Source organism: Microcaecilia unicolor, chromosome 10 (genome assembly GCF_901765095.1).
Source record: "Microcaecilia unicolor chromosome 10, aMicUni1.1, whole genome shotgun sequence".
Lineage (NCBI taxonomy): Eukaryota > Metazoa > Chordata > Amphibia > Gymnophiona > Siphonopidae > Microcaecilia > Microcaecilia unicolor.
Genome location: NC_044040.1, coordinates 151,792,868 through 151,816,475, shown reverse-complemented (window position 1 = coordinate 151,816,475; position 23,608 = coordinate 151,792,868). Strand labels below are relative to the sequence as shown.

The following is a 23,608-nucleotide window of genomic DNA, read 5'->3' as shown; positions in this document are numbered from 1 at the left end:
AGCACCACGGACGTTCGGCCTAAGAAAGTCGCAACGGAAGCGAAAGGAAACTTAGCAGGGGAAAAAACTAAGAGAAAAGAGGGTTTCCTTTTTTTTTTTAATATTGAAAAAAAGAAAAAGACAAAAAACAGGCGATGTAAAACAAAAAGAAAACGCTAAGAACAACGCCTAAGTCTTTCCTAGGGCCTGAGGGGAGAGAGACCGATATGCAGCCACTCTCCACCGTGGAAAAAGAAAAAACTGAGGTGGAACAGATGTGCGCAGGCAGGAAGATGGCCGCGCAGGCATAGTGCGTCCGTCCTGCGCTCTGCTGGCTGTTGAATGTTTTTCTGGATTTTACTGGGAAAATCTCCACTCCTGGGGCCGCCGTGGACGCCGACCCACATGTGAGAACAAGCAGCCTGCTTGTCCTTGGAGAAATGGAAATACATCTGTTAAGGAGAGCCTAACAAAATGACAACAAATGTAATAATCACTGAATTCAGGTTGTTGCCTCAAAGCAGCATTGAAAGGACAGTTACTCCACAAATCAATGTAACCACTAACCTTAGTAATGTTTTTCTCAGCAATATTTGACTGAAACGATTTTGATGGGTAATAACGCAATAAGGAAATAGATAGGGCCGACAGTCCTTCATCATTCAACTTGTTCACATTAGCTCCATTATCAAGAAGAAGATTGATGATATTATAATGGCAATTGGCCTGAAATGAAAACAACAGTATTGATTAGTAACACACAAGAATCTTTACCTTCCATAGTTTCTCCTCATCTACTAAATTTTGGAGTCATGTACATGTCAAAAAATATCCTGAGATACCATTCCTCCGTTGCACAGACTTTATTAAATTCCCTCTAAATTTATGGGTGAACCTGGTGGACCTATGTTGCAAGAAGGGCAATTAGAAAACTTGAATGTGTCAGCTTTATTTTAGACTTCTCTAGATGAAAACTCTGAACATTCTACACTGATTGCCTCATTTGTGTTTAAGATCTAAATGCTGTCATGAGCTTATTTTTCCTAATTCTCAGATACCTTTTTGTGGAAAGAAAAGTCTGGATTTTTTTCAGATGTTATAGTACAAACCCAGGATCACAGAAAAGCCTTTTTAGGGTTTTATCAGGATATACTATCATACTATCTTTGGGTGCATCTTTTCTTCTGGCCTACCCTTGTAAATGTACAGTAAAATATCTGGGGATGAAATATACTTTTTTTTTCAACCTGAGAACTTAAAAGCCTTCTTGAATGTTAAGAAAATCACTCATGGGAATCCTTGAGCAAGTGTTAAAGTTGTATTAATGAGGTAATACCACATTAATAGCCTTTCCTAATTTATTTATTTTTTATTGACCTAGTTGTCTTTTTGCTACTCTCCTCAATTTATTGTGGTCTAATAAGGATGCTTATTTTCTTGTATATGGCTCTTGAATAATTTCTTTCAAGTTTTCTGTATCAAGTGTTATACTTGTATTGTTATTTGATAATCTGAAAATAAAACTTTAAAAAATATATATCCTGACATAGAACCCATAGCATAGTATTTCACTCTGGTAACAATAAGGTATTCAGCTTTGTTCCAGAAATGGAAGCATGAACTAATGATACTACAGGCCAAGTGGTAGCTGGGTGAAAAATTGCCATTCACAGTTCTCCCAAAACCATCTGGGGCAACACCAGCAGGTTGATGACCACTTGCACTGTCCAAGAAGCCACAAGAGAGATGGCAGACAAAAGCCTGAGCAACAGCCCCACCAGTTATGAATTGCATCCCTAAGCAACACTGATATGAGGTATGGGTGAACCAAGCATGGTAGCTAGTACTCCTATTCAGCCCCTGATGGTAAGACCCACCAACAGCCAAGCCTGACCCTGAAACAACCAAGTCGTAATGGCAAGATGGAGTACTTGCAAACCTCTTGTTCTTCTTGAGGGTGTGACTGGGACATTATAGCTTCAGAAACAAGAAGAAAAAAACCTCCACAATATGTATAACACATCAAGGAAGCAAAAGTGGTCAGAAGAAGGCAGAGAGCTCAGAGATGTTACCAATCAAATCTTTACTATGAAACTGACCACTATAGGGGAAATTCTGTAAATAGTGCTCAAAATTCATCGCCCAAAAAAAATCTGTGCTAACTGCGATTCTATAAAGCATGCATGCCCTTTATAGACTCACACTTAGCGCCAGTTCCCACACCCAAACTTTGAGCTCCAGAGTTACAACTGCTGAAACCTGGTGTAAATGCTGGAGCCTCAGTTAGGCATGCCGAGGCAGTATTTTGTAACTATGCGTGTAACCTTTTGGAATATCCTTGACACACCCATGTCCCTTCCATGGACATGCCCCCTTTAAAGTCATGCGCTGAGTTAGGTGCCATGCCTTATAGAATAGAGCGCAGCTAAATGTGTGCACAAATTTTAATGAATGCCAATTAATTTTAATGCCAAATTAATTAAAACCAATCAATTAGCGCATGCATCTTAGGAGTGCATGCAAATCTAGGTGCTGTATGTAGAATCCAGGGGTATATCCTTACTATGCATACCGCAGTTTGCCCCCTGGAGTGGGGCTAAGGAGCCCAAACCTCAGTAACTGGGATAAGCCCCATCTGGCACTTGTGCCCTAGGGGACATCTGAATGCCAGTCTGGTGGTATCTTGGTTTCCCACCAAATAGCTATGGAAGTAGGCCCTAACTGCTGGTAAAAGCTTAATTGGTAAATGAAGAGGAAACTCAGGCATTAATTACCTCTTTTTTAGTTAGGTTACATAGCTTTTAATAATCACAGACCTAGATGTTAGGCAGAGTAAAAGAAAGCTGCAAATTCTAGAAACAGCAGGCATGGCAGGAGAAGGTCCATCCTGGGATGGGCATTGAAGGCCATGCTGCTCCAATCACAGGCAGGAGGTGCAAGTGCTCAGAGGAGACACTATGTTAAGAATCACATTTGCAGGGCACCCTCACTAATTATTATTAGCATTTGTATAGCGCTACCAGATGCATGCAGCGCTGAACACCTGACACAGAGAGACAGTCCCTGCTCAATAGAGCTTACAATCTAAAAATACAGACAGACAAGACAATTAAGGGTGAGGGAAGTACTGGGTGAGAAGGAACAAGGGGAGGGCAATTGAGTAGTGGCTAGGAGCCAAAAGCAGTGGTGAAAAGGTGGGTTTTCAGCATAGATTTGAAAACAGGTAGAGATGGAGCTAGCCGTACAGGTCAGGAAGTCTATTCCAGGCATAAGGTGCCACGAGGGGAAAGGAACGAAGTCTGGAGTTAGCAGTAGAGGAGAAGGGGGACGACAAGAGAGATTTGTCCAGTGACCGAAGTTCACGGGTAGGAATGTAGGGAGAGATGAGAGTGGAGAGGTAATGGGGGGCTGCAGAATGGATGCATTTAAAGGTCAGTAAGAGAAGTTTGAATTGTATGCGGAAGTGGACAGGGAGCCAGTGAAGTGACTTGAGGAGAGGGCTAGTGTGGGTATAACGATTTTGGCGGAAAATAAGTCGTGCTGCAGAATTTTGGACAGACTGGAGAGGAGAGAGATGGCTGAGTGGAAGACCAGTGAGAAGCAAATTGCAATAATCCAAGCGAGAGGTGACAAGGGTTTGGATAAGGGTTCTGGTAGCATATTCAGAAAGGAAGGGGCGAATTTTGCTAATGTTGTAGATAAAGAAACGACAGGTTTTGGCGATCTGTTGAATATGCGCAGAGAAGAAGAGAGAGGAATCAAAGATGACTCCAAGGTTACGAGCCGAGGAGACAGGGAGGATGTGAGAGCCATTAACGGAGATAGAGAATGGGGGAAGAGGGGAAGTGGGTTTAGTCATGTTTAGCTTCAGATGGCGTTGAGACATCCAAGCAGCAATGTCAGACAAGCAGGATGAAATTTTGTCCTGGATTATGGTTGAGATTTCAGGGGTGGAGATGTAAATCTGAGAGTCATCAGCATAAAGATGCTATTGAAAGCCATGGGATGAAATCAGGGTACCAAGAGAAGAGGTATAGATGGAAAAAAGGAGGGGTCCAAGGACAGAACCCTGGGGGACACCAACTGTAAGTGGGATTGAAGTTGAAGAGGAACCGCCAGAGTGAACACTGAAAGTGTGAAGTGAAAGGTAGGAGGAGAACCAGGAAAGAACAGAGCCCTGGAATCCAATCGAGGATAGCGTATCTAGGAGTATGGTGTGGTCAACAGTGTCGAAAGCAGCAGATAGGTCAAGAAGAATAAGGATAGAGTAGAGGCCTCTGGATTTAGCCAGCAGCAGGTCATTAGAGACTTTGGTAAGTGCAGTTTCAGTAGAGTGAAGAGGGTGGAAACCAGATTGGTCAAGAATAGGTTGAGAAGAAAGGAAGTCAAGACAACCGCGGTGCATGACGCGTTCAAGTAATTTGGAGAGGAAAGGAAGAAGGGAGATGGGGCGATAGTTGGAGGGACAGGTAGGGTCAAGTGAGGGTTTTTTTAAGGAGTGGAGCGACAACAGCATGTTTGAAGGCCGTAGGAAGAGTTGCAGTGGAGAGTGAGAGATTAAGGATGTGACAGATGACAGGGATGATAGTAGGAGAGATAGTGTTAAGTAGATAAGTGGGGATGGGATCAGATGAACAGGTAGTACATTTGGAGGATGAAAGAAGAAGGGCAGTTTCTTCAGTAGAAACTTCAGAGAAGGGGGAAAAAAAGGAGAGGAAGGAGAGTAAGGGGTGTGAACTAATGAAGAGAGAGGTGGGGAGGGTTTCGATGAAAATTCAAGGTTAATCTTACGGATTTTATCATGGAAGTGCTCAGCTAGGGTCTGAGGAGAAAGAGAATGGGGAATTGGGGACGGAAGCACTTTGAGAAGAGAGTTCAGTGTGGTGGAGAAGTTGAGGGTTAGACCCAAGGGAATTTGTCAATTAGGTGAAGTAATCCTGTTTGGCCCATGAAAGGGCAGACTGGAAGGAGTTAAGCATGAATTTGAAATGAATGAGTTCGGCAAGGGAGCGGGATTTAAGCCAAGAACATTCAGCAGAGCGGGAACAGGAACAAAAGTAGCGGATTTTAGAGGTCAGCTAAGGCTAGGGTTTGGTACACCTAGTAGGACTGGGTATGGGAGAGGCAAGAGTGTCCAGAGCAGAGGAGAGAATAGTATCATAGGAAGAAACGGCTTCATTGACAGACTTAGACAGAGTGGTGGAAGAGAAAAGGTTAGAGACAGAAGAGGACAGAGTAAGGGGGTCAATAGATGCCTAGATGTGGGGGTTGAGATTGGGTGGGACTGGGGAGGAGGGTGCTTGTGTGAAGGTTAATAGGTGATGGTCAGAAATGGGGAGAGCTGAGGAACAGAAGCTGGAGGGGAAGCAGTTAGAGGAGAGGATAAGGTCAAGACAGTGACCATTTTGGTGGGTAGGTGCAGAGCAGCGCAGCTGAAGATTGAATGAGGACGTTAAGGCAAGAAATTGGGAAGCACAAGAGTCAGGGGAATCATCAGCGTGGATGTTAAAGTCACCTAGGATGATGGAGGGGGGTGTAGGTTCAAAAAGAAGGAAAGCCAGGCGTCAAACTCAGTGAGAAAGGATGAAAGAGACTTATCAGGGAGTCGATAAATGACTGCCAATCGGAGAGGCAGAGGAGTGAAAAGGCGAATGGAGTGGACTTCAAAGGACAAAAAGCAGTGAGATTGGGGTGGAAGAAGAGGTTGGAATTTGCAGGAGGGAGAGAGTAGTAATCCAACGCCACCATCGTGGCCAGCAGGGTGAGGGGTATGAGAAAAAAGATAACCACCATGGCAAAGAGCTGCAACAGAAGTAGAGTCATCAGGGGAGAGCCAAGTTTCAGTTAAGGCAAGTAGATGGAGGGAACGAGAAATGAAGAGGTCGTGAATGTAGGGAAGTTTATTGCAGATGGAGCGGGCATTCCATAGGGCGCAAGAGAAGGGTAAGGAGTAAGGGGGAAGAAGAGGAATAGAGATGAGATTAGAGATGTCACGATGTGGCCTACATAAGTAGGAAGAAGGCAGAAGAGGAGGACCAGGATTGGGATTGATGTCACCAGCTGAGAGTAAGAGGAGTAAAAGAGAGCGAAGGAGAGTAGGAGAGGTGTGGCCACGAAGGCGTCAAAGGCGAGAGGTACACAGGTAGAATGGGGAAGGTATAATGGAGGGAAGAAGGAGATGAAGATTAAAGCTGAGAAGAAGGAAGGGGATAAAAGAGAAGGTGAGGTGATGAAATCAATGGATGGACAGTGGTGGGGGTGAAGGAAAAGATTGGGAAGGGATAGGGCTAGGAAGAGAATGTGTATAGGGGCCATAATAAAGTCTGAGGTACTTTCAGGTGCTAGGTGGGAACAGTAGTTGAACTTTCAGGTAGAAACAGCAATTGAAACATCAGGACAATAGCTGATGGAAGGAGGGATGGAGTCGAGGCTGAGACAAGTAGGGCTGGAACTAGCTGGAGTAGAAGGACCGAGGGCTGGAAGGATGGAGTCAAGGCTGAAGACAAGCAGGACTGGAACAGGCTGGCACAGTAGGACCAAAGGCTGGAACAGAAGGACCGAAGGCTGAAGCAGAGGAGGCTGAAGACAAGCAGGACTCGAACAGGCTGGTACAGTAGGACCGAAGGCTGGAGCAGGTGAGACTGAAGATGAGCAGGACTGGAACAAGCTGGAGCAGAAGGACCGAAGGCTGGAACAGGAGGACAGAAGGCTGGAGCAGATGAGGCTGAAGACGAGCAGGACTGGAACAGGCTGGGGCAGATGAGGCTGAAGGACAAGCAGGACTGGAACAGGCTGGAGCAGATGAGGCTGAAGACGAGCAGGACTGGAACAGATGAGGCTGAAGACGAGTAGGACTGGAACAGGCTGGAGCAGATGAGGCTGAAGACGAGCAGGACTGGAACAGGCTGGAGCAGAAGAATCAAAGGCTGGAACAGAAGGACCGAAGGCTGAAGCAGATGAGGGTGACAACGAGCAGGACTGGAGCAGATGGACCGACGGCTGGGGTTGAGGATGCAGGCAGGAACAGATGATGCCGAGTGTAGTGGGTATACCAAGTTTGGTAATGGGAGAGAACGATTTTCAATTTAGGTTCAAATTGAAAGTTCAACTTCAAAGTTCAACTGGAGAAGAATAGCAGTCCGAGGAGTGATTACAAAGTCAATTCAAATAAACTTAGCTCTTAATGGTAATCTTTGTGCCATTTCGTTCTGGGTTCAGCACGGCTAGCGGCGGTGGAACTCCAGGAGCGGGATTGACCAGAGTACGCTCCTCGTGATGGTCTATCCAGGGTCAGCCGACTGCCTCGCTCCTGTGTGCAGCTTCGGAAGCTTGATCGCTAGTAGTGAACTCCTCACGGCGGTTTATTCTGGGAGGGTCATCGATTGCCTCGTTCCTGGGTGGCTGATCAACGGCAGGCCAACTGTCTCGCTACTGGGTGGCTAACAGATAGCAGGAGAACTGATCAATGGCAAGCGAACTCGTCACGGTGGTTTACTGTGAGAGGGTCGCTGATTACCTCACACATGGGTGGATGAGCAACGGCAGGGCAATCTGGAATTTGAACGCCTGCAACTGGCTCCTCTCCTCGTGGTAATTTGCCCTGGGAATTTTCGGCCAACTGACTCTCTCCTAGTTAGTCAAATGATGGTGAGGGTACTCTGTGAACGTGAGCACCGGCGGTTGGCTCCTCGTAAAGCTTGTGCAGGGAGGGCCTGTCGAGTGTTATACTTTGGTGTCTAACGGGTAGGGAAATAAGGTCAGCGTGTGGACGTTGAATTGTATTGTACCTCGTGTGTAGAGACCACAGTTATCTTTCCTGCAGCGGGGACAGTTGCACAGCAGATCTTCAGCTACTCATGAACGATGTGTTGCCTTCTTCAGATCGTTTTGTGATTTCAATGGCATTCGAGAGAGTCTCTTGTCTACGTTTACTGCCTCCAGTATTCACTTGGAACCAATTGGCCCCAGCAGACATTTCTCTCCTCATGTCTGGGGTCATCTACATCCTGGACCAGCTGTGATGGATCCTTCTCACTTCTGTGCCAGGAACTTCTACAGCAGCAGATAATTATGTATGGCCCAGGCCATGGCCCAATCCACCATTCCCCAGGCTAAGAACAATAGTAGCACAGCTTCTAAGAACCTGGCTGTTCACTGCAACTATGGCAGAAAAATGGAAGCTTGAGAAGGTCAAAGTACTGATTGCCCCCCTCTCCCTTATCCTCTTACACTGCCCCACCCCCAAAAAAATAAAACATGGCAGGCTCATGCATTCCTGTGGGCCAGTCATGGTTCCCACTCGGTAAGGCAGGCTTACATAAGAACATAAGTGTTGCCATACTGGGACAGACCAAAGGTCCATCAAGCCCAGCATCATGTTCCAACAGTGGCCAATCCAGGTCACAAGTACCTGGCAAGATCCCCAAAACAGTACAATACATTTATGCTTCCTGGGGGGGAGGGGGACAAACTCAGCCAGTGGTTGCAGGGAGAAGGAGTCTGGGCCTGGGAACCTGGAAGCAGCCTTTCTGGCCACATGGCTGTGTACCGCACTGATCGTGACCAAGTTTATTAATATTTACCATCCCGCCATACAGATATGCCATCTAGGCGGCTTAAAATATTTATGTTAAAAATAAAAATAAGGTGAGTATAAATACAAGACAGTGAGTAAGGGAGATGGGGTTAGAACTCCACTGAGTCACAGAAAAAAAGGGGGGGAAACAACCATTAGGTGAGTTCTCATATCACCCCGAGGCATGGCTCGTGGTGGCTTGCATAAGAATGGAGTGGGATTAGCAGAAAGAATCATCAAGTAGAAAAGTTTTTAAGATCTGCTTTAACTTGAGATAAAGATGTTTTGTAGTTTCAGGTGTAAGGGTAGTGAAGTCCAGAGATGGGGCCCTTGTATGGAAAACAATTGCGGCTCTGGTGTGTTCATGGGACTAGTTCCTTATAGGTGGATACTATGAGCTGGTTTTGATTAAGGGAATCTAAGAGCACATGGGGTAAGTTATGGATGAGGTGATAAGAGAGGTACGTGGGTTCACCTGAAGATAACATTTTGAATACTAAGAGGAACAATTTATAAGTGATCCTGTGGTAGCGGGAAGCCAATGATCCTGATTTTAAGAGGATGTGATGTGGTCAAATTTGCCTGCTTTGTTGATAATATGGAGAGCTGTATTCTGCACCAATTGAAGTCTGCACAAATCTTTTATCTTAATTCCCTTGTATAGTGAAATACAGTAGTCTAGTTGGGAAATTACGAATGAGTGAATAAGTATATTTAGGGCCGAGGGCTATAGTAGAGATTGAATTGATCTGATAAGATGAAGCCTATAAAAAGTATGTTGAACCACTTGTCCTATCTGCTGTCAAAATGTAAGGTCACCTAAGTTGCGAGTGGAGGTTAGCTGTGGGACTGGACGATTACACAGATAGATGATTGGCTGAAAGTGTTGACTGTATGACTGGTGAAGAGGAACAGTTTAGATTTGTCCGGATCGATCAGACTATCTATTAACCAACTTGTTAATTAATTGCGGAAAGATCACGATCTACAGGACAAAGAAGCTGGATGCCATCCTCATAAACAAACAAAGTAAAACCAATACATTGTGCTAGGGTGAATAATGAGGAAAGGAAGATAATTAAACAGAGTGGGAGGTAGAATGGAGTCCTTACAGTACTCCTGATTCTGGGGCATAAGGAGTGGAAAATGTGTTTCTGTAATGTATGCTATATTCTGCTAGATAAGATTGGAACCAGCTATAAACTGTGCCACAGACACCAATGTCTTGGAGGTGCTGGAGCAACAGGGTGTGACTGAAAAGATCAAAAGCGGCTGTGAGATCTAAAGTAGAACACTTTACAAATGATCTGGATGAGTGTAAATAAAGGTGGTAACATAAGAATAGCCATACTGAGTTAGACCAATGGTCCATCTAGCTCAGTATCCTGCTTCTAACAGTGGCCAATCCAGGTCACAAGTACCTGGCAGAAACCCAATTAGTACCAACATTCTATGCTACCAATCCTGGGGCAAGCAGTGGAATCCCCCATCTTCATCTTAATACCAGGCTATGGACTTTTCCTCCAGGAACTTATCCAAACTTTTTTAAAACCCAGATACGCTAACCGCTGTTACCACATCCTCCAGAAGCAATTCCAGAGCTTAACTATTCTTTGAGTAAAAAAATGTTTCCTCCTATTTGTTTTTAAAAGTATTTCCATGTTATTTCATTAATGTCCCCTGGTCTTTGTACTTTCTGAAAGAATGAAAATCGATTCACTTCTACCTGTTCTACATAATTGGGTGATAATGCCTAATAAGGTTGTTTCCATGTTATAACAGCGGCAGAACCTGTTGCTCTGGATGAAGGATGTTAGTTTTAGTGACAAAGTCCGTATGCTGTGTATGGACTGTAGTCTCAACTACTTTTGCTAAGAATGCCAGGTGGCTATTGAGCGAAAGTTACTGGGGACAGACATGGAATTAGGTTTAGGAAAAACTGCTGTTGATTTCCAGGAGTAGGAAACCTTCCCTGTCTGAAGACTGAGCTGGGTCATGATGTGGATAAAGGGTAGAAAAGTAGTCAAAACCTTCTTATTGAATAGGTGCTAGAAGAAAGACGGATGGGGCTGTGGTTGTATTCATGGATTTAATGGTCTGGTCTAGTTCCTTCTGGGTAGGGATGTTAAAAGGTTGCCATAGCACTATGAAGAGAAGAAATTGCTGTGGAATTTAATATGATAGAAAGCATACTACTAGCAGTACTATTGAGTGAAGCAGGAGTCTGATTTATTATGTCTCAGATTAGCTACTTTATTAGAGAAGAAGTCTGAGAAGGGTTTACTAGTGATGATTCAAAAGTGGTTAAAGATTCCTGAAAGGTAGTAAGGGTTTTAAGGTTTTGTACAAGATTGCTATATTGGGTGCCTTGAAGATTTTCCTGGTATAGTACTTTCTTGGCTGTTAGAATTGCTCTTTTATAGGAAAAGGCAACAGACTCCTAATGTGTAGGAGGAGGGACAGCGATGCCACTGATGTTCAGCTTCACGGAGCTGTCATTTGTAGAGGCGTAGTTCCTGAGTATACAATGGATCTACATTGGTGCGGGAGAGGGGGAACAGAACAGGAAGTGAGGGGGGCAATTTGATTATAAGCCGTTTCTAAAGATGTGTTTCCATTGGCTATCTGATCTTCAAGCGCTAGTATAGAAAAAGTCAAAATTGAGGGAGGAGTGTTGAAAAAGAGTAACTGAAGTATGTTATGTAAGTCACAGGAATAAATGGTTTTACTGGTGGTGTTGCTCTGGGTTTTAGACAGCTGACAACAAAATAAGATGACAGTGGTCTGTCCAAGGTAAGGTACAGAGATTAGTAGTTGTACAGTGTAAGAATTAGCTGGTAAGGTTAGGAGAAGGTTCAGTGTGTGACCTCCAGTATGTGTGAGGGACCAAACATGCTGGATAAGATTAAGATCTGAGGAAAAGAGAGATTAGTTCATCAGTAAAAGGGGATGAGGGATCGTCATAAAATGTATATTGAAATTGTCTAGGATAATAGGGTTTTGAGAGGAAAGGCAGAGATCACTTATTAAAGTTGTAGTTGACAAAATTATGCAGCAGTAGAGGGAGGAGGGTGGTACAGAAGATCTATGGGAGGGGAAGTATGGAGAAGTACGTGAAACACAGAAGTTATCCGCATAAATGAATGCAACTCCTCCACAGCTGTGGTGGGTGTGGTTATGAAATGGTAGTGGTAGCCTGGTTGAGATATGAAGCATCAGAATCTGATAACCAAGTTTTGGTTAAGCAGAGAATTTCCAAATTGTACGAAAATATGAGGTCACGTACAAGGAAATATTTTCCTCGAAGAAGTGGCACTTAAGGAGTCCCATGGATATAGGACAAGATCTAGAGTGTGGGTGTAGAGAGTGGGCTAGGTTGGAGATGGGAATAGGAGTTAGCTATCTTACCTGCGCTCTGGAGGAAGTTGTGCGAAAGGAAGGAGGGCGGTGGCCCCAGCAAACTGGAATACTAAAAGAGAAGCACCTAGTGAGAACTAAGGGAAGAAGCAAAACTGCTGACCATGGTAATGCTGATTCTGAGGGTTTAATGGGCATAGTTAGGTGTGCACTCTAAGCACGCCATGTTTCTATGCACGCTCCTTGGCATACACTGCTAACAGACTGAGTTATGAGGACTGGTACCAGTTATGTCACTTCCGGGGAGGGTGGGATTTGGACTGCAGCCTTCTCATGCTCCCTAGAACCTAGTGAGAGTGGGATACATGCATAGATGTCTTAGTTATTAGCAGTGATGCCAATTTGGTTTTACAACTCAATTAAATATGGTTTTTAGTAATGACAGATGTAGGATGTCCTTTTGAAATGTAAATAGTTCAATAAAGGAAAAATATTACTATTAAATGATTATGACAGTGATTCTCTTACAGTGGCAGCTATGAGTGCAGTATGCCCATGTGCATCAGCCACATCTGGATGTGCAAGGTTGTCTCTCAGAATCTCATAAACACAACTGTAGTCTCCTTCTCCAGCTTTCTTAATCAATAGTTCTGAGAATAGTTCGTTAGGGCCTTTATGTCCAAAGACCTCTCGCTGTCCACTTACAATAGAAGTAACATCCCAATTACACAGTTTGGCTGTACCTAAGAAAAAAAAAAACAGAAGAGAAGGGCAGTGTAGTTTTAGCAAATAAATAACATATAAACAGAGCAGATGATGGTATAAATAGTATCACAAGTAATTAGCAAGATATAAATTATAAGCTTTAGAAAACTTTAACACCACAGTTTACACATCCAAGATACTTTTCAGAGCAGGTAAAATATTAAAAAAATTAAGTCCCCTGTTTTACAAAGCCGTGCTAGCGGCTGCTGGTGCAGTATTGCCATGCGACTTTGTAAACGGGGGGAGGGGGATAATATGAAAAAAAACCTAAATAAAAGTTGTATTTCTTCCATATTTCATTCTGAGTTGCACTCTAATTACATAGATTCTGACATAGAGCATACGCTCAGTGCTTTGTTCTGTGATGGATGAAGGGGTCAAAGAGCAATTAGAGAGTCAACCACTAATTGTCCTACAATATTTTCTCAAAATATTAAGATGGTTATTTTAGAAGCCCTATTCACAATCTGCATGGGTAAACACTGGCATGTACCATGCATATCAAATTAACATAGAGAAAACCCAATTTTAGATAGTCGGAATTACAAGGCAAATCATTAATATGTGCATCTGGCTAAGGGGCACTGCCTGGAGTGGTCAGGGCAAAACTAGGGTGGAGTCAAAATATACACATGCATTCCCCATTTCAGAAATGAATGCATGTCTATCTGAACAAAGATCAACACTATAATTTACAAACTGCTCTCCAAGTGTTTAGTTTCAGCAAAATGGCAAACATACATGTCTATAATGTTAACACATCTAGATTCTGAAATTACCAGCATACACGTGCAGGTGCTGACACTTACGATGTGTATGCTACAAATTGCTGCTGTTGTGGTTTTAGAAATTGATAATTGTAAAATAGATGTGCCCACTACACATAGCTGACACATACACATCCATTCTGCATGTATTTTAGAAAAGATTCTATGTTGGAAGATTCTTTTTTAAATTCTGTGTCTCTCAGCTCTGGTCCCGCCCTTGCGGAAACAGGAAATGAGGGCGGGACCACAGCTGAGAGAGACAGAAGAGCCGAGCCTGCATGCGTTGTACCGCTGCTGCTGGCCGCGGTAACCCGACGGGGTAAGTGAAGATGACTTTCAAAAACGGAGGGAGGGGGCCTACACCAGGAAGGGAGGGACGACGATCCTGGAACTCGGAGGGAGGGTGGACCCTGGAACTGGGAGTGAGGGCGGGGGGACCCTGGAACTGGGAGGAACAGAGGGTGGACCCTGGAACTGGGAGGAACGGAAGGTGGGAGGGAGGACCCTGGAACTGGGTGGGAGGGGGACAGTCCTGGAACTCAGGAGGGGGGGGGGAACGGCCCTGGAACTCAGAGGGAGGGGGGACCCTGGAACTCAGAGGGAGGGGGGATGGAAAGGAGAGAGAGAGGGGAGGGAGGGAGGAGGGCCTGGAACTCAAAGGGAGGGAGGGGGGTCTGGAACTGGGAGGGAGGGAGGTGGGCCTGGAACTAGGAGGGAGGTGGAGGAGGGAGGGCAAAGGAAAGAGGAGGATTGCTGCACAACAATGGATGGAGGGGGCAGGAGAGAGATGCTGCACATGGATGAATGGAGGGGACAGAGCATAATTGGTGCACATGGGACACACACTACACTACACTACACTCTCTCACTCACACACTCACTCTCTCTCACACATAGTCACTCTCTGACAAATACTCATTCACTCTCTCACAACAGGTCCCTTAAAAACATAATTGCCATTAGAGGACAACCTTGCTAGCGCCCGTTTCATTTCTTTCAGAAACGGGCCTTTTTTACTAGTAAACAAATAAACTAAACTAAACTAATTGGTATGGTGGCAGACTTGATTGGCCCTTTGGTCTTTTCAGTTTCTTTGTCTTTACACATAAGCTGTTATGCTTTCTTGTTGACAAGCTGGATGAATCAGCCATAAGAGTAGGTACTCCCAAGCTGATGACTATGGTAGAAAAAGAAAACAATATTTAGACTAATTTCTCTGAATATTGTATGTGTACTTATTCCAAGGTTGAGCAATTTGGTTTGCTTACTAATAGGAGAGTTGAACATGTTATACAGAGGGTTTTCTTTAACAATACTTGTTCTACTACACTCTCCTTTCTAGACTCTTGGTGTAGACAGTAATAAGCAGTGCATGTATAGACAGAGAACCAGGTAATTGCTTTGCAGATATTGTGCATAGAATTCTCTTAAAAATGGGTTATAGCTAGCAATATTGTTTGTTCTTATTTGATGTGCTTTTACTACAACTTTTGAGAGTTAGTCCAGCTTGCTGATAGTAATAAATGAATAGAATGAAATGACCAATGACTCTATCTCTAATTCTGAATATGAACTCTTTATACTTGACTGTTTAACCTACTCACGCCAACCATGATCTGTAATGTAGTATCACTTGTATCTCTCACTCCAGAAATGGTGAACGCCATGACGGAACAATGTAAGCCACATTGAGCCTGCAAATAGGTGGGAAAATGAGGGATACAAATGCAACAAACAAACAAATAAATAAATAAATAAAAGTTGTGTGGACTTTCAGTGAGCTTCTGTACAACTGAGATAATAAAGGAGGGAGCCCTTTTGCAGTCCCTTGTATGAAGTACCTTGTCTCACTGAAAAGAGTATGGTCTGGGAAAGAAAGGTTAAACATTCATTTACATGAAAACGTGAACCAATCTTTGGAAGAAACTTTGGGTAAACTCTCAGAAACATTTTATTAGGAAGAGCTGTATATATATAATGGATAAGACACAAGGACTTGTGGGATAATTCTATAATGTAAGTGTAGGAGCAGATTTGTTTGATGGACACTCAGTTCTCCATCAATGTGGATGATGTGCAGCTAGTCAAACCCACTGAACTTGATTTACTCACAGCCCTGAATAAACTGACTACATGTTTAACATCAATTCAAGAATGGGCTAAAAACAAACTGCCTGAACCCAAGTAAAACTGAGTATGGGTCCCCAACACATGGGCACATACCCAACATCAAAATCTCTTATGGGAAATATGAACTCCAGCTCAAATCACTAGTTGGGAACCTTGGAATACAGGTAGACTCAACATTTACACTGATCCCCCAAATCCATGCTACCTTCAAGAGCTGCTTCTATCATTTGTTACAACCACGCTGCCTCTGTCTTTACATTGAGAAGGCAAGTCTTGTCACAGTTGTGCATGCCATGACAATAATCAACACTGGATTACTGTAATGCACTCTACACTGGTCTGACTACAAAGCGTCTGCACTAGCTCCAACTGATTCAAAATGCCAGAGTATGTGGTATCAGCGGTTAATGTATCCGAGTTTTAAAAGGTTTGGAGAAGTTCCTGGAAGAAAAGTCCATAATTTGCTATTGAGAATGGACATGGGAAAAGCCAATGTGTGTCCCTGGGATCAGTAGCATGAAACTTGCTACTATTTGTGATTCTGTCAGGTACTTGTGACCTGGCTTGGCCACTGTTGGAAGCAGGATACAGGGCTAGAGGGACCACTGGTCTGACCCAGCATGGCTATTCTTATGATCTTCAAGGCTCTTAAAGGACAGGATCTCCTTTTAAACACCTCCACGGTCACTAAGGTCCTCCCAAGGAGTAATCCCTAACACACTCTACAAAGGACATCACACAATGTGATACCCACTAGTGAGCCTTCTCTGGAGTAGCCCCCACACTCTGGAGTGCACTCTCTGAAAGGCTTTGCTTACCACAAGACTATCTCTACTCAGGAAGCAGGTGAAAGCATAGCTCTCCACCCAGGACTTTAACATAAATAACTTGCAAGTCATACATATACAAGGAGTTGTACCTAAGTGTAAATGTATAGCACACCAACATGTATGTGCTCCAAAGCTGTGCATGTATTATATGCAGGTAATTTAGTATTTTATCTCATGCTTTACCCAAACTCCACCCTCTGCCCACAGAAAAGCCCATGTATAGTGCATATATAAGTACAAATGATTTTTTTGTGTGTGTACACACTTATATGTATGTGTATATTTGGATGCCCGATTTTATAAAAGCCAAATACAGTGTGTAAAAGATGTTAATTGTAGAAAAATTATTCCTGATAAATCTTGGTCCCAGGCAGCAGAGGTTGATGTCATGACTATGCTTACTGGACAACTTCTTCCTGTAAGTCAGAAATCCTTTGAATCCTAATTTACACTGTTTGAAAAGTTGAGAAGTGAAGTTGAACTTTAAAGGCAAAAAAAAAAACCCCAAAAAGCACAGGATGCTAGGGGAAAAAAAAGCAAACAGGATGTTAGGAATTATTAAGAAATGGATGGTGAATAAGACCGAAATACTATAATGCCTTTGTATCGCTCCACAGTGCGACCGCACCTTGAGTACTGCACGTTCAATTCTGGTTGCCGTATCTCAAAAAAGATATAACAGAATTAGAAAATGTTCAAAGAAGAGCTACCAAAATGATAAGGGGATGGAACTCCTCCCATATGAGGAAAGGCTAAAGAGGTTAGGGCTCTTAAGCTTGGAAAAGAGACAGATGAGGGGAGATATGATTGAGGTCTACAAAATCCTGAGTGGTGTAGAAGTAAATCAATTTTTTACTCATTCCAAAAGTACAAAGACTAGGGGACACTCGATGAAGTTACATGGAAATTCTTTTAAAACAAATAGGAGGAAATATTTTTTCACTCAATGAATAGTTAAGCTCTAGAACTCTTTGCCGGAGGATACAGTAACAGTGGATAGTGTATCTGGGTTTTTTAAAAGTTTGGACAAATTCCTGGAGTAAAAGTCCATAGTCTGCTATTGAGACAGACACAGGGAAGCAACTGCTTGCCCCGGGATTGGTAGCATGGAATGTTGCTGCTAATTAGGTTTCTACCATGTACTTGTGACCTGGCTTGGCCACTGTTTGAAAACAAGATACTGGGCTAGATGAACCATTGTTTACTCTTACGTTTTATGTTCACCATGGGACTAAGCAAAATGAAAACAAACAAAAGGAATTTAAGATTTCATAGGATTGAATTATCAACAATGCAGCAGTTCAGCAGTGGGAAAACCAAACATCTAAAGTAGTTCCACAGGGGTACAAAGAATGGGAAGAGGAATTTTTCTAATTATTTCTATGCTGTAGAGAGCTACTCTGTGCTTGGCACTGTCAGAAATATCATCCACATATATGGCTGTTTCATCCTGCTTGCTGTTGGAGAAAATTTTGAACTCACTGACAAATAGAATCTGTATGGTGTTTACAGTATCTTGTTAAGTAATCAAAGTATATCTTTCATATCAAATTTCAACAATATAGCATACTGGCAAGGTCTCCAACAATTTTCAGTAGTCCAAAATAGCATACCTGGGGCAAGTTTTAAAGTACCTGAGGAGCCTGCAGCCACATTGTCAAAAGGAAACTTCACATAGGGTTTCCGCTTGAAAATTTGGCTGGTAACAGCAAGTATTTAGCATCCATATGCATTTTATAGGCATGTGGCCCTAAAGTTCCCACTTTCCTTAGTGGTGTTTACAGGAATTTACTTGTTTTGGTTTTTTTTCAATATTTTTTGTTTTGGAGACAATGTTATAAATATTGTGCACTCTTCACAAAGAATGTCCACTTGTTTTTCAAGACTGCATGCAAGCACTCAATATTTTCTTTTCAATATTTTTATTCAAGGGATGAAGTATAAAAGCAATTAATAAGCGAACAGCTGTAACATAAAACATGCATAATAAAACAAATGCCTACGAATCGTGAGTTTTATATAGGTTACACCTCACATGGGAATGTGAGGTGTAACCTATATAAAACTCACGATGCGTAGGCAGGCATCAAGAAACTAACACATTTTAGAAAATATTTAGTAGAAAAAGGTCAAGTAATGTTACGAGTAATGTGAAAATACAGCTAAAGGAGCCCAGACCCTTTCATATGATTGTAATGCTCTTGAGCAGTCCGCCTCCACTCTTTCATATTTAGCTGTTAAGCACAAGGAGTATAAGCTAAATCAATCTTGGACAAGTCTCTCCAACAATGGCACACTGCCTTAATAGCAATGTGTAAAAGGATCCTCAGCAGTTTGGCTTTGTATCTGTTGATAGGCCGAGACAAGCCATCAGAGCCAAGAATTAAAATTTTAAACAAGAAAGGTTCATGACAAACAAGAAGTTGGGATACTGTTTTCCACATAGACATCCAGTAAAACTTTAAGTGAGGACAAGCATATATAATGTGCTCAAGAGTACCAATGCTGTTTTTGCAGGACCAACATTTGTCGTCTCCATTATCTGACACTCTGGATACTTTGTATGTTGTCCATAAAGCCCTGTGTATCAGGAAAACAATAGACTGAGATATAGCAGCAGAGCGGGTAGCTATAGTTAATGCAATCTAAAAGTCCTGCCATTATGTGGTAGATAGCTTAGTATTCAGATCTTTTTCCCATACTTATTCAGAACCAGTGGAGCTGGGGAATTTCCATTGCTCTATAAGTTTATACCATTTAGATGAAGCACCAGCAGTGGCATACCGAGGGCGGGGCAGTGGGGGCAGTCCGCCCCGGGTGCACGCTGCTAGAGGGGTGCAGAGAGCAGCCACGTGGCTGTCGGCTCCACTGGTTCCCTGCTCCCTCTGCCCCGGAACAGGTTACTTCCTGTTCCAGGGCAGAGGGAGCAGGGAACCAGCGGAACCGACAGCTGCGCGGCTGCTCCCAGCAGGTAAGAATGCACTCGGGGGGGGGGGGGGGTCATGCTGTACCCGGGGAGGGGGGGGGGGGACAGACGCCGCTGCACAGTGGCAAACCGCCCTGGGTGGCAGCCAACCAAGGATCGTCTGAGCACCAGAAGTGTTGGCAAGCAGTGAGCATAGCTGCCAGTAACTAGGTGTATCCAAAGTAAGTATGCTTACATTTAAGCTTTAACCATTGAAACTAATAATTGGGATTCAGGTTAAACTGTATGCACGAAGTCTTAAAAGGAAGCCAGTTAGCATTATTCAAGAGTTGGTTGAAAGACCAAATCCCAGCAGCTGGCTATGTAGACCAATTAGTACACACATTATTAATTTTAAAGAAAGAATTATTCTATATGGGGATGTAAGTAGTATTTAAGAGTGGATACTAAGCATACTTATCAATCTCTGCAAAAATTGCCCGAGTGGTCAAAATTATAGGGTTGGATTTAAATTTTTATATATATCTCCAAGGTTAAAAATCTTAATAAGAGTATGAGAGAATCTACCTGCTTCAATTTGCATCCAGATAGGAGAACTAGATATATCAATAGCAGTTATCCAGGATGCATGTTGGCACAGTAAGAAAGCCACATGAACATAAAAACTGAGGAAATTTATCATGCCTCTATTTTTAGTGGCTTTCAATCTTTTTAAGGCAATGCAAGGAGGTTTATTCGCCCATAGGAATTTAGACAAAATAGTCTCAATGGCTTTATATGTGTTATGCTGTAGAAGGAAAGATAGCATACAGAGTATGCAGTTTATCTTTGGAACTATCATCATTTTTATTGTGTCCAAGTGCCCCCGCAAGGTTAAACGTAGAGACCATTTCTGTGTCAGATCTTTAGTGATCTTTAAAATGTAAGCAGTGTTCAGTCGTATGGTGTCTTCAATAGATGGACCAAAGCGTATGCCTAAATAATTCATAGACTCTGGGGCCCAAATTAACTTATAGGGAGTGTGATGGGCACCTTGTGGCCCTCTATTTTTTCACTGGGGACTCTGATCCCTTCAGACTGTTGAGGCCTTGGTGTGAGTCTCTGGTTCACCATAAACTTGGTTGTAGCCTGTTTACATAGGTCCCATCTGTGGGCAAAAGCTTAAACCACCAGCTCTCCACCAGTACTAACCACAGCTTTGCCTCTAAGAAAGAGCTCAAAGACAACTCTTAGTTATAGCATCTAGTATGCTCAATGTCAAGGTTTGAGCTCCTTTTAAAACTTAGGGTGATTTTGCTCAACACCCTCTTTCTGGTCGCTTCTTTGGAAAAGATCCTTCTTTTCCATCCGGTAATCAATGCCTCTGTGTTTCTGTCATCATTCAGGCATATTTGGGTAGAAAACATTCTGATTTAGAATTGTTTTAATTTCCCCCTCTTGGACCTCTTTCTGACTCCAGATCACACGGGGGACTAAAGATACCTATTTTACCTAACAGGTTCTGTATGGTTTCTCCAACCTCCATTGTCACCCAATCACAAGGAGGTCTGCTCTGGGTTTGCATTAGGGGCTGTAATCGAATTCTAATTCCCATAACTACTGCTTTCTGTCTTCCTGGATCTAGGTATACTCTGGGCCATTTATGTTCCCAGATAATGCCTAATAAAAATCTGTCTAAGTTTCTCCAGAGACTGAGTGTATGTAATCTGCCTTGTAAACTAAATGTAAGGTAAAGAGAAGATAGAATAAAGACAGAGATAGATTTGAATAAATAGATACATTTTATTTCTTACCCAAAGACAAGTCTTCAAGTTGGTACAAGTACAGACATCAGACTTTAATCAGGTACATTCAGCAGAGAGATTCTGAGTACAACCGGACAGAGCTTCGCCCTCTGAGAAAACTCCCAGTTAAGGCACATTTTCCCCTCTTTTATACACAACCTCTCCATAGAAGTCAATGGTGGGAAACCTAGCTCTCAATTTCTGAGATGATACGTTCCCACGCGGGCTTATCAGTATGTTTTGGGAACAAGTTCTTTTTTCACATCTCATTTCTGAGACACCTGTTCCCTGTTGCAATAGTTTTCACATACTTTTCACACCATCTTAAGAACTCTGTAATAGGCTCCATTTTGTTCATCTTAAGAACTATGTAATAGGCTCCATTTTGTTCATCTGAGCCATCCCTTTTGTTTTTGTTTTCCCCAGTACAGGAGCTGAATTTGAATTAAAAATTGTACCAATTTGTAGCAGGACTCATTATTCAGAACCGCTTTTTACAGATTCTCAAATATTAAATCATGTACTTGTTATTTGGCCTAGTCAGTACTTCTTTAGTTATTTTAGCTGTTAAAGGTATGTAAATTGACCCATCACTATTCCAGTGGATGGATCCCAAGCGGGGACACATATTAACTTACAGGAAAAGCAAGTCCTTGCGCAGCCAGTCATAGATTTTTAAACCTGGCTGGTATTTTTACAGCCTGGGTCCTAAAATCTGGCCTTCCCACCCTTCCGGTGGGCATCCAGTGAGGGTCTCTTGCTGTACTATAATTATACAGAATGTTCTAGGGCATATGTAAATTAGGCACCTTACCAGTCTCAGCCTTATGCAAATCCCTTACAAACAGCTTTGGCTAAACACAAATGTAGTGTCTTCCATCCCCTCTCTCACTCCTGGTCACTGGTTGGACTGAGCCCCTCTACATAGAACATGGGGGTCTCAGTCTAACAGCCTGCTCCCTGACTTTTTCTAACAATCACCTTACGGTCCTGTCCTTCACTCCATAGATATTAATTTAAGTCTTAGCTCTAAGGATACAGTGTTGACTCCACACCATGATCCACTCTGTATTCAAAACAGGAAGAGTCATCATAATATTCAGGTAAGTACCTTATTCCAGATTTTAGAGTTTTGGTTTCTTGATGTATTGCCCGCTTCAAGGATCTTCAATCAAGCTTCTCTGGTTCACTGTAGGCCTCCATCCTTCTCCGTCAGGCTCCCTTCCCTTTTCTGACTCACTTTCAGGGAGAACTTTTTAAAAGGGCTGCCTATTGCTAACCCCACCCCTTCTCCTCCAAGTTCCAGGACCAGAACTCTCTCCACCATTTCTATCTGGAACTGGGCTGTCAGTACAAGGGCTCCCTCTAGTGAGCCATTCTGGATATTATATCAACCATTTTACCATGTGGACTCCCCTGGTGGCCTCTTCAGGGTAGGGCATGTCACATCCTTATCACAGGAGTTATCTCATGGTTGATAGTTGGGCAATTAATGGGCATCAGTTCAGTCTTAGTGGCATTCAATTTATAACCAGAAAAAGTAGAGTATTCGGAAATTATATCCAAAAACAAAGGCAGGGTAAAGTAACACACCTTCTGCATAAACAGATACTTTGGCCATATGCTGACAAAAAGGAACATCCTGGACATTAGGAGATTAACGAACAGCAATTAAAAAAAGGTTCCAGAGCAAAATTAAATAATAAAGACAATAATGAGCAGCCATGGTGAGTGCCCCTAGTAGGGTAAAAGGGGTCTGGGACAATGTAATTTTACTGGATTCTAGTATTAGGGTTTAGCATATAGTTTTTTGACCAACTTGATAAATTCTGGAGAAAAAAACAAACCATTGTATGCATAAAACATATATAAGAACATAAGCACTGCAATACTGGGACAGACCGAAGGTCCAACAAGCAGCTGTTTCCAACAGTGGCCAATCCAGGTCACAAATACTTGGCAAGATCCCAAAACAGTACAATACATTTTATGCTGTTTAACCTAGAAATAAGCAGTGAATTTTCCCTAAGTCCATCTTAATAATGGCTTATGGACTTTTCTTTAGGAAACTATCCAAAACTTTTAAAAACCCTGCTAAACTACCTGCTTTTACCACATTCTCTGGCAACGAATTCCAGAGTTTAATTACACGTTGAGTGCAGAAATATTTTCTCCGATTTGTTTTAAATTTACTACTTTGTAGCTTCATTGTGTGCCCACTAGTCCTAGTATTTTTGGAAAGAGTAAAGAAATGATTCATGTCTACCCATTCAACTCCACTCATTATTTTATAAACCTCTAACATATCACCCCTCAGCCATCTTTTCTCCAAGCTGAAGAGCCCTAGCTGCTTTAAACTTTCCTCATAGGGAAGTCGTACCATCTCCTTTATCATTTTCGTCACCCTTCTCTATACCTTTTCTAATTCCACTATATCTTTTTAGAGATGAGGTGACCAGAACTGCACACAGTATTCAAAGTGCAGTCGCACCATG

At 42.7% G+C, this 23,608-nt stretch overlaps 1 protein-coding gene across 1 annotated transcript in view; it reads right to left on the bottom strand.

Moving 5' to 3' along the window:
- The window catches only part of ANKMY1 (ankyrin repeat and MYND domain containing 1), a 293,230-nt gene that overhangs the window by 205,547 nt on the left and 64,075 nt on the right, over positions 1 to 23,608 (bottom strand). The window contains exon 4 of the mRNA XM_030217039.1: positions 547 to 705. Within this exon, the coding sequence (XP_030072899.1) occupies positions 547 to 705 (159 nt within the window). The remainder of the gene's footprint in view (positions 1 to 546; positions 706 to 23,608) is intronic.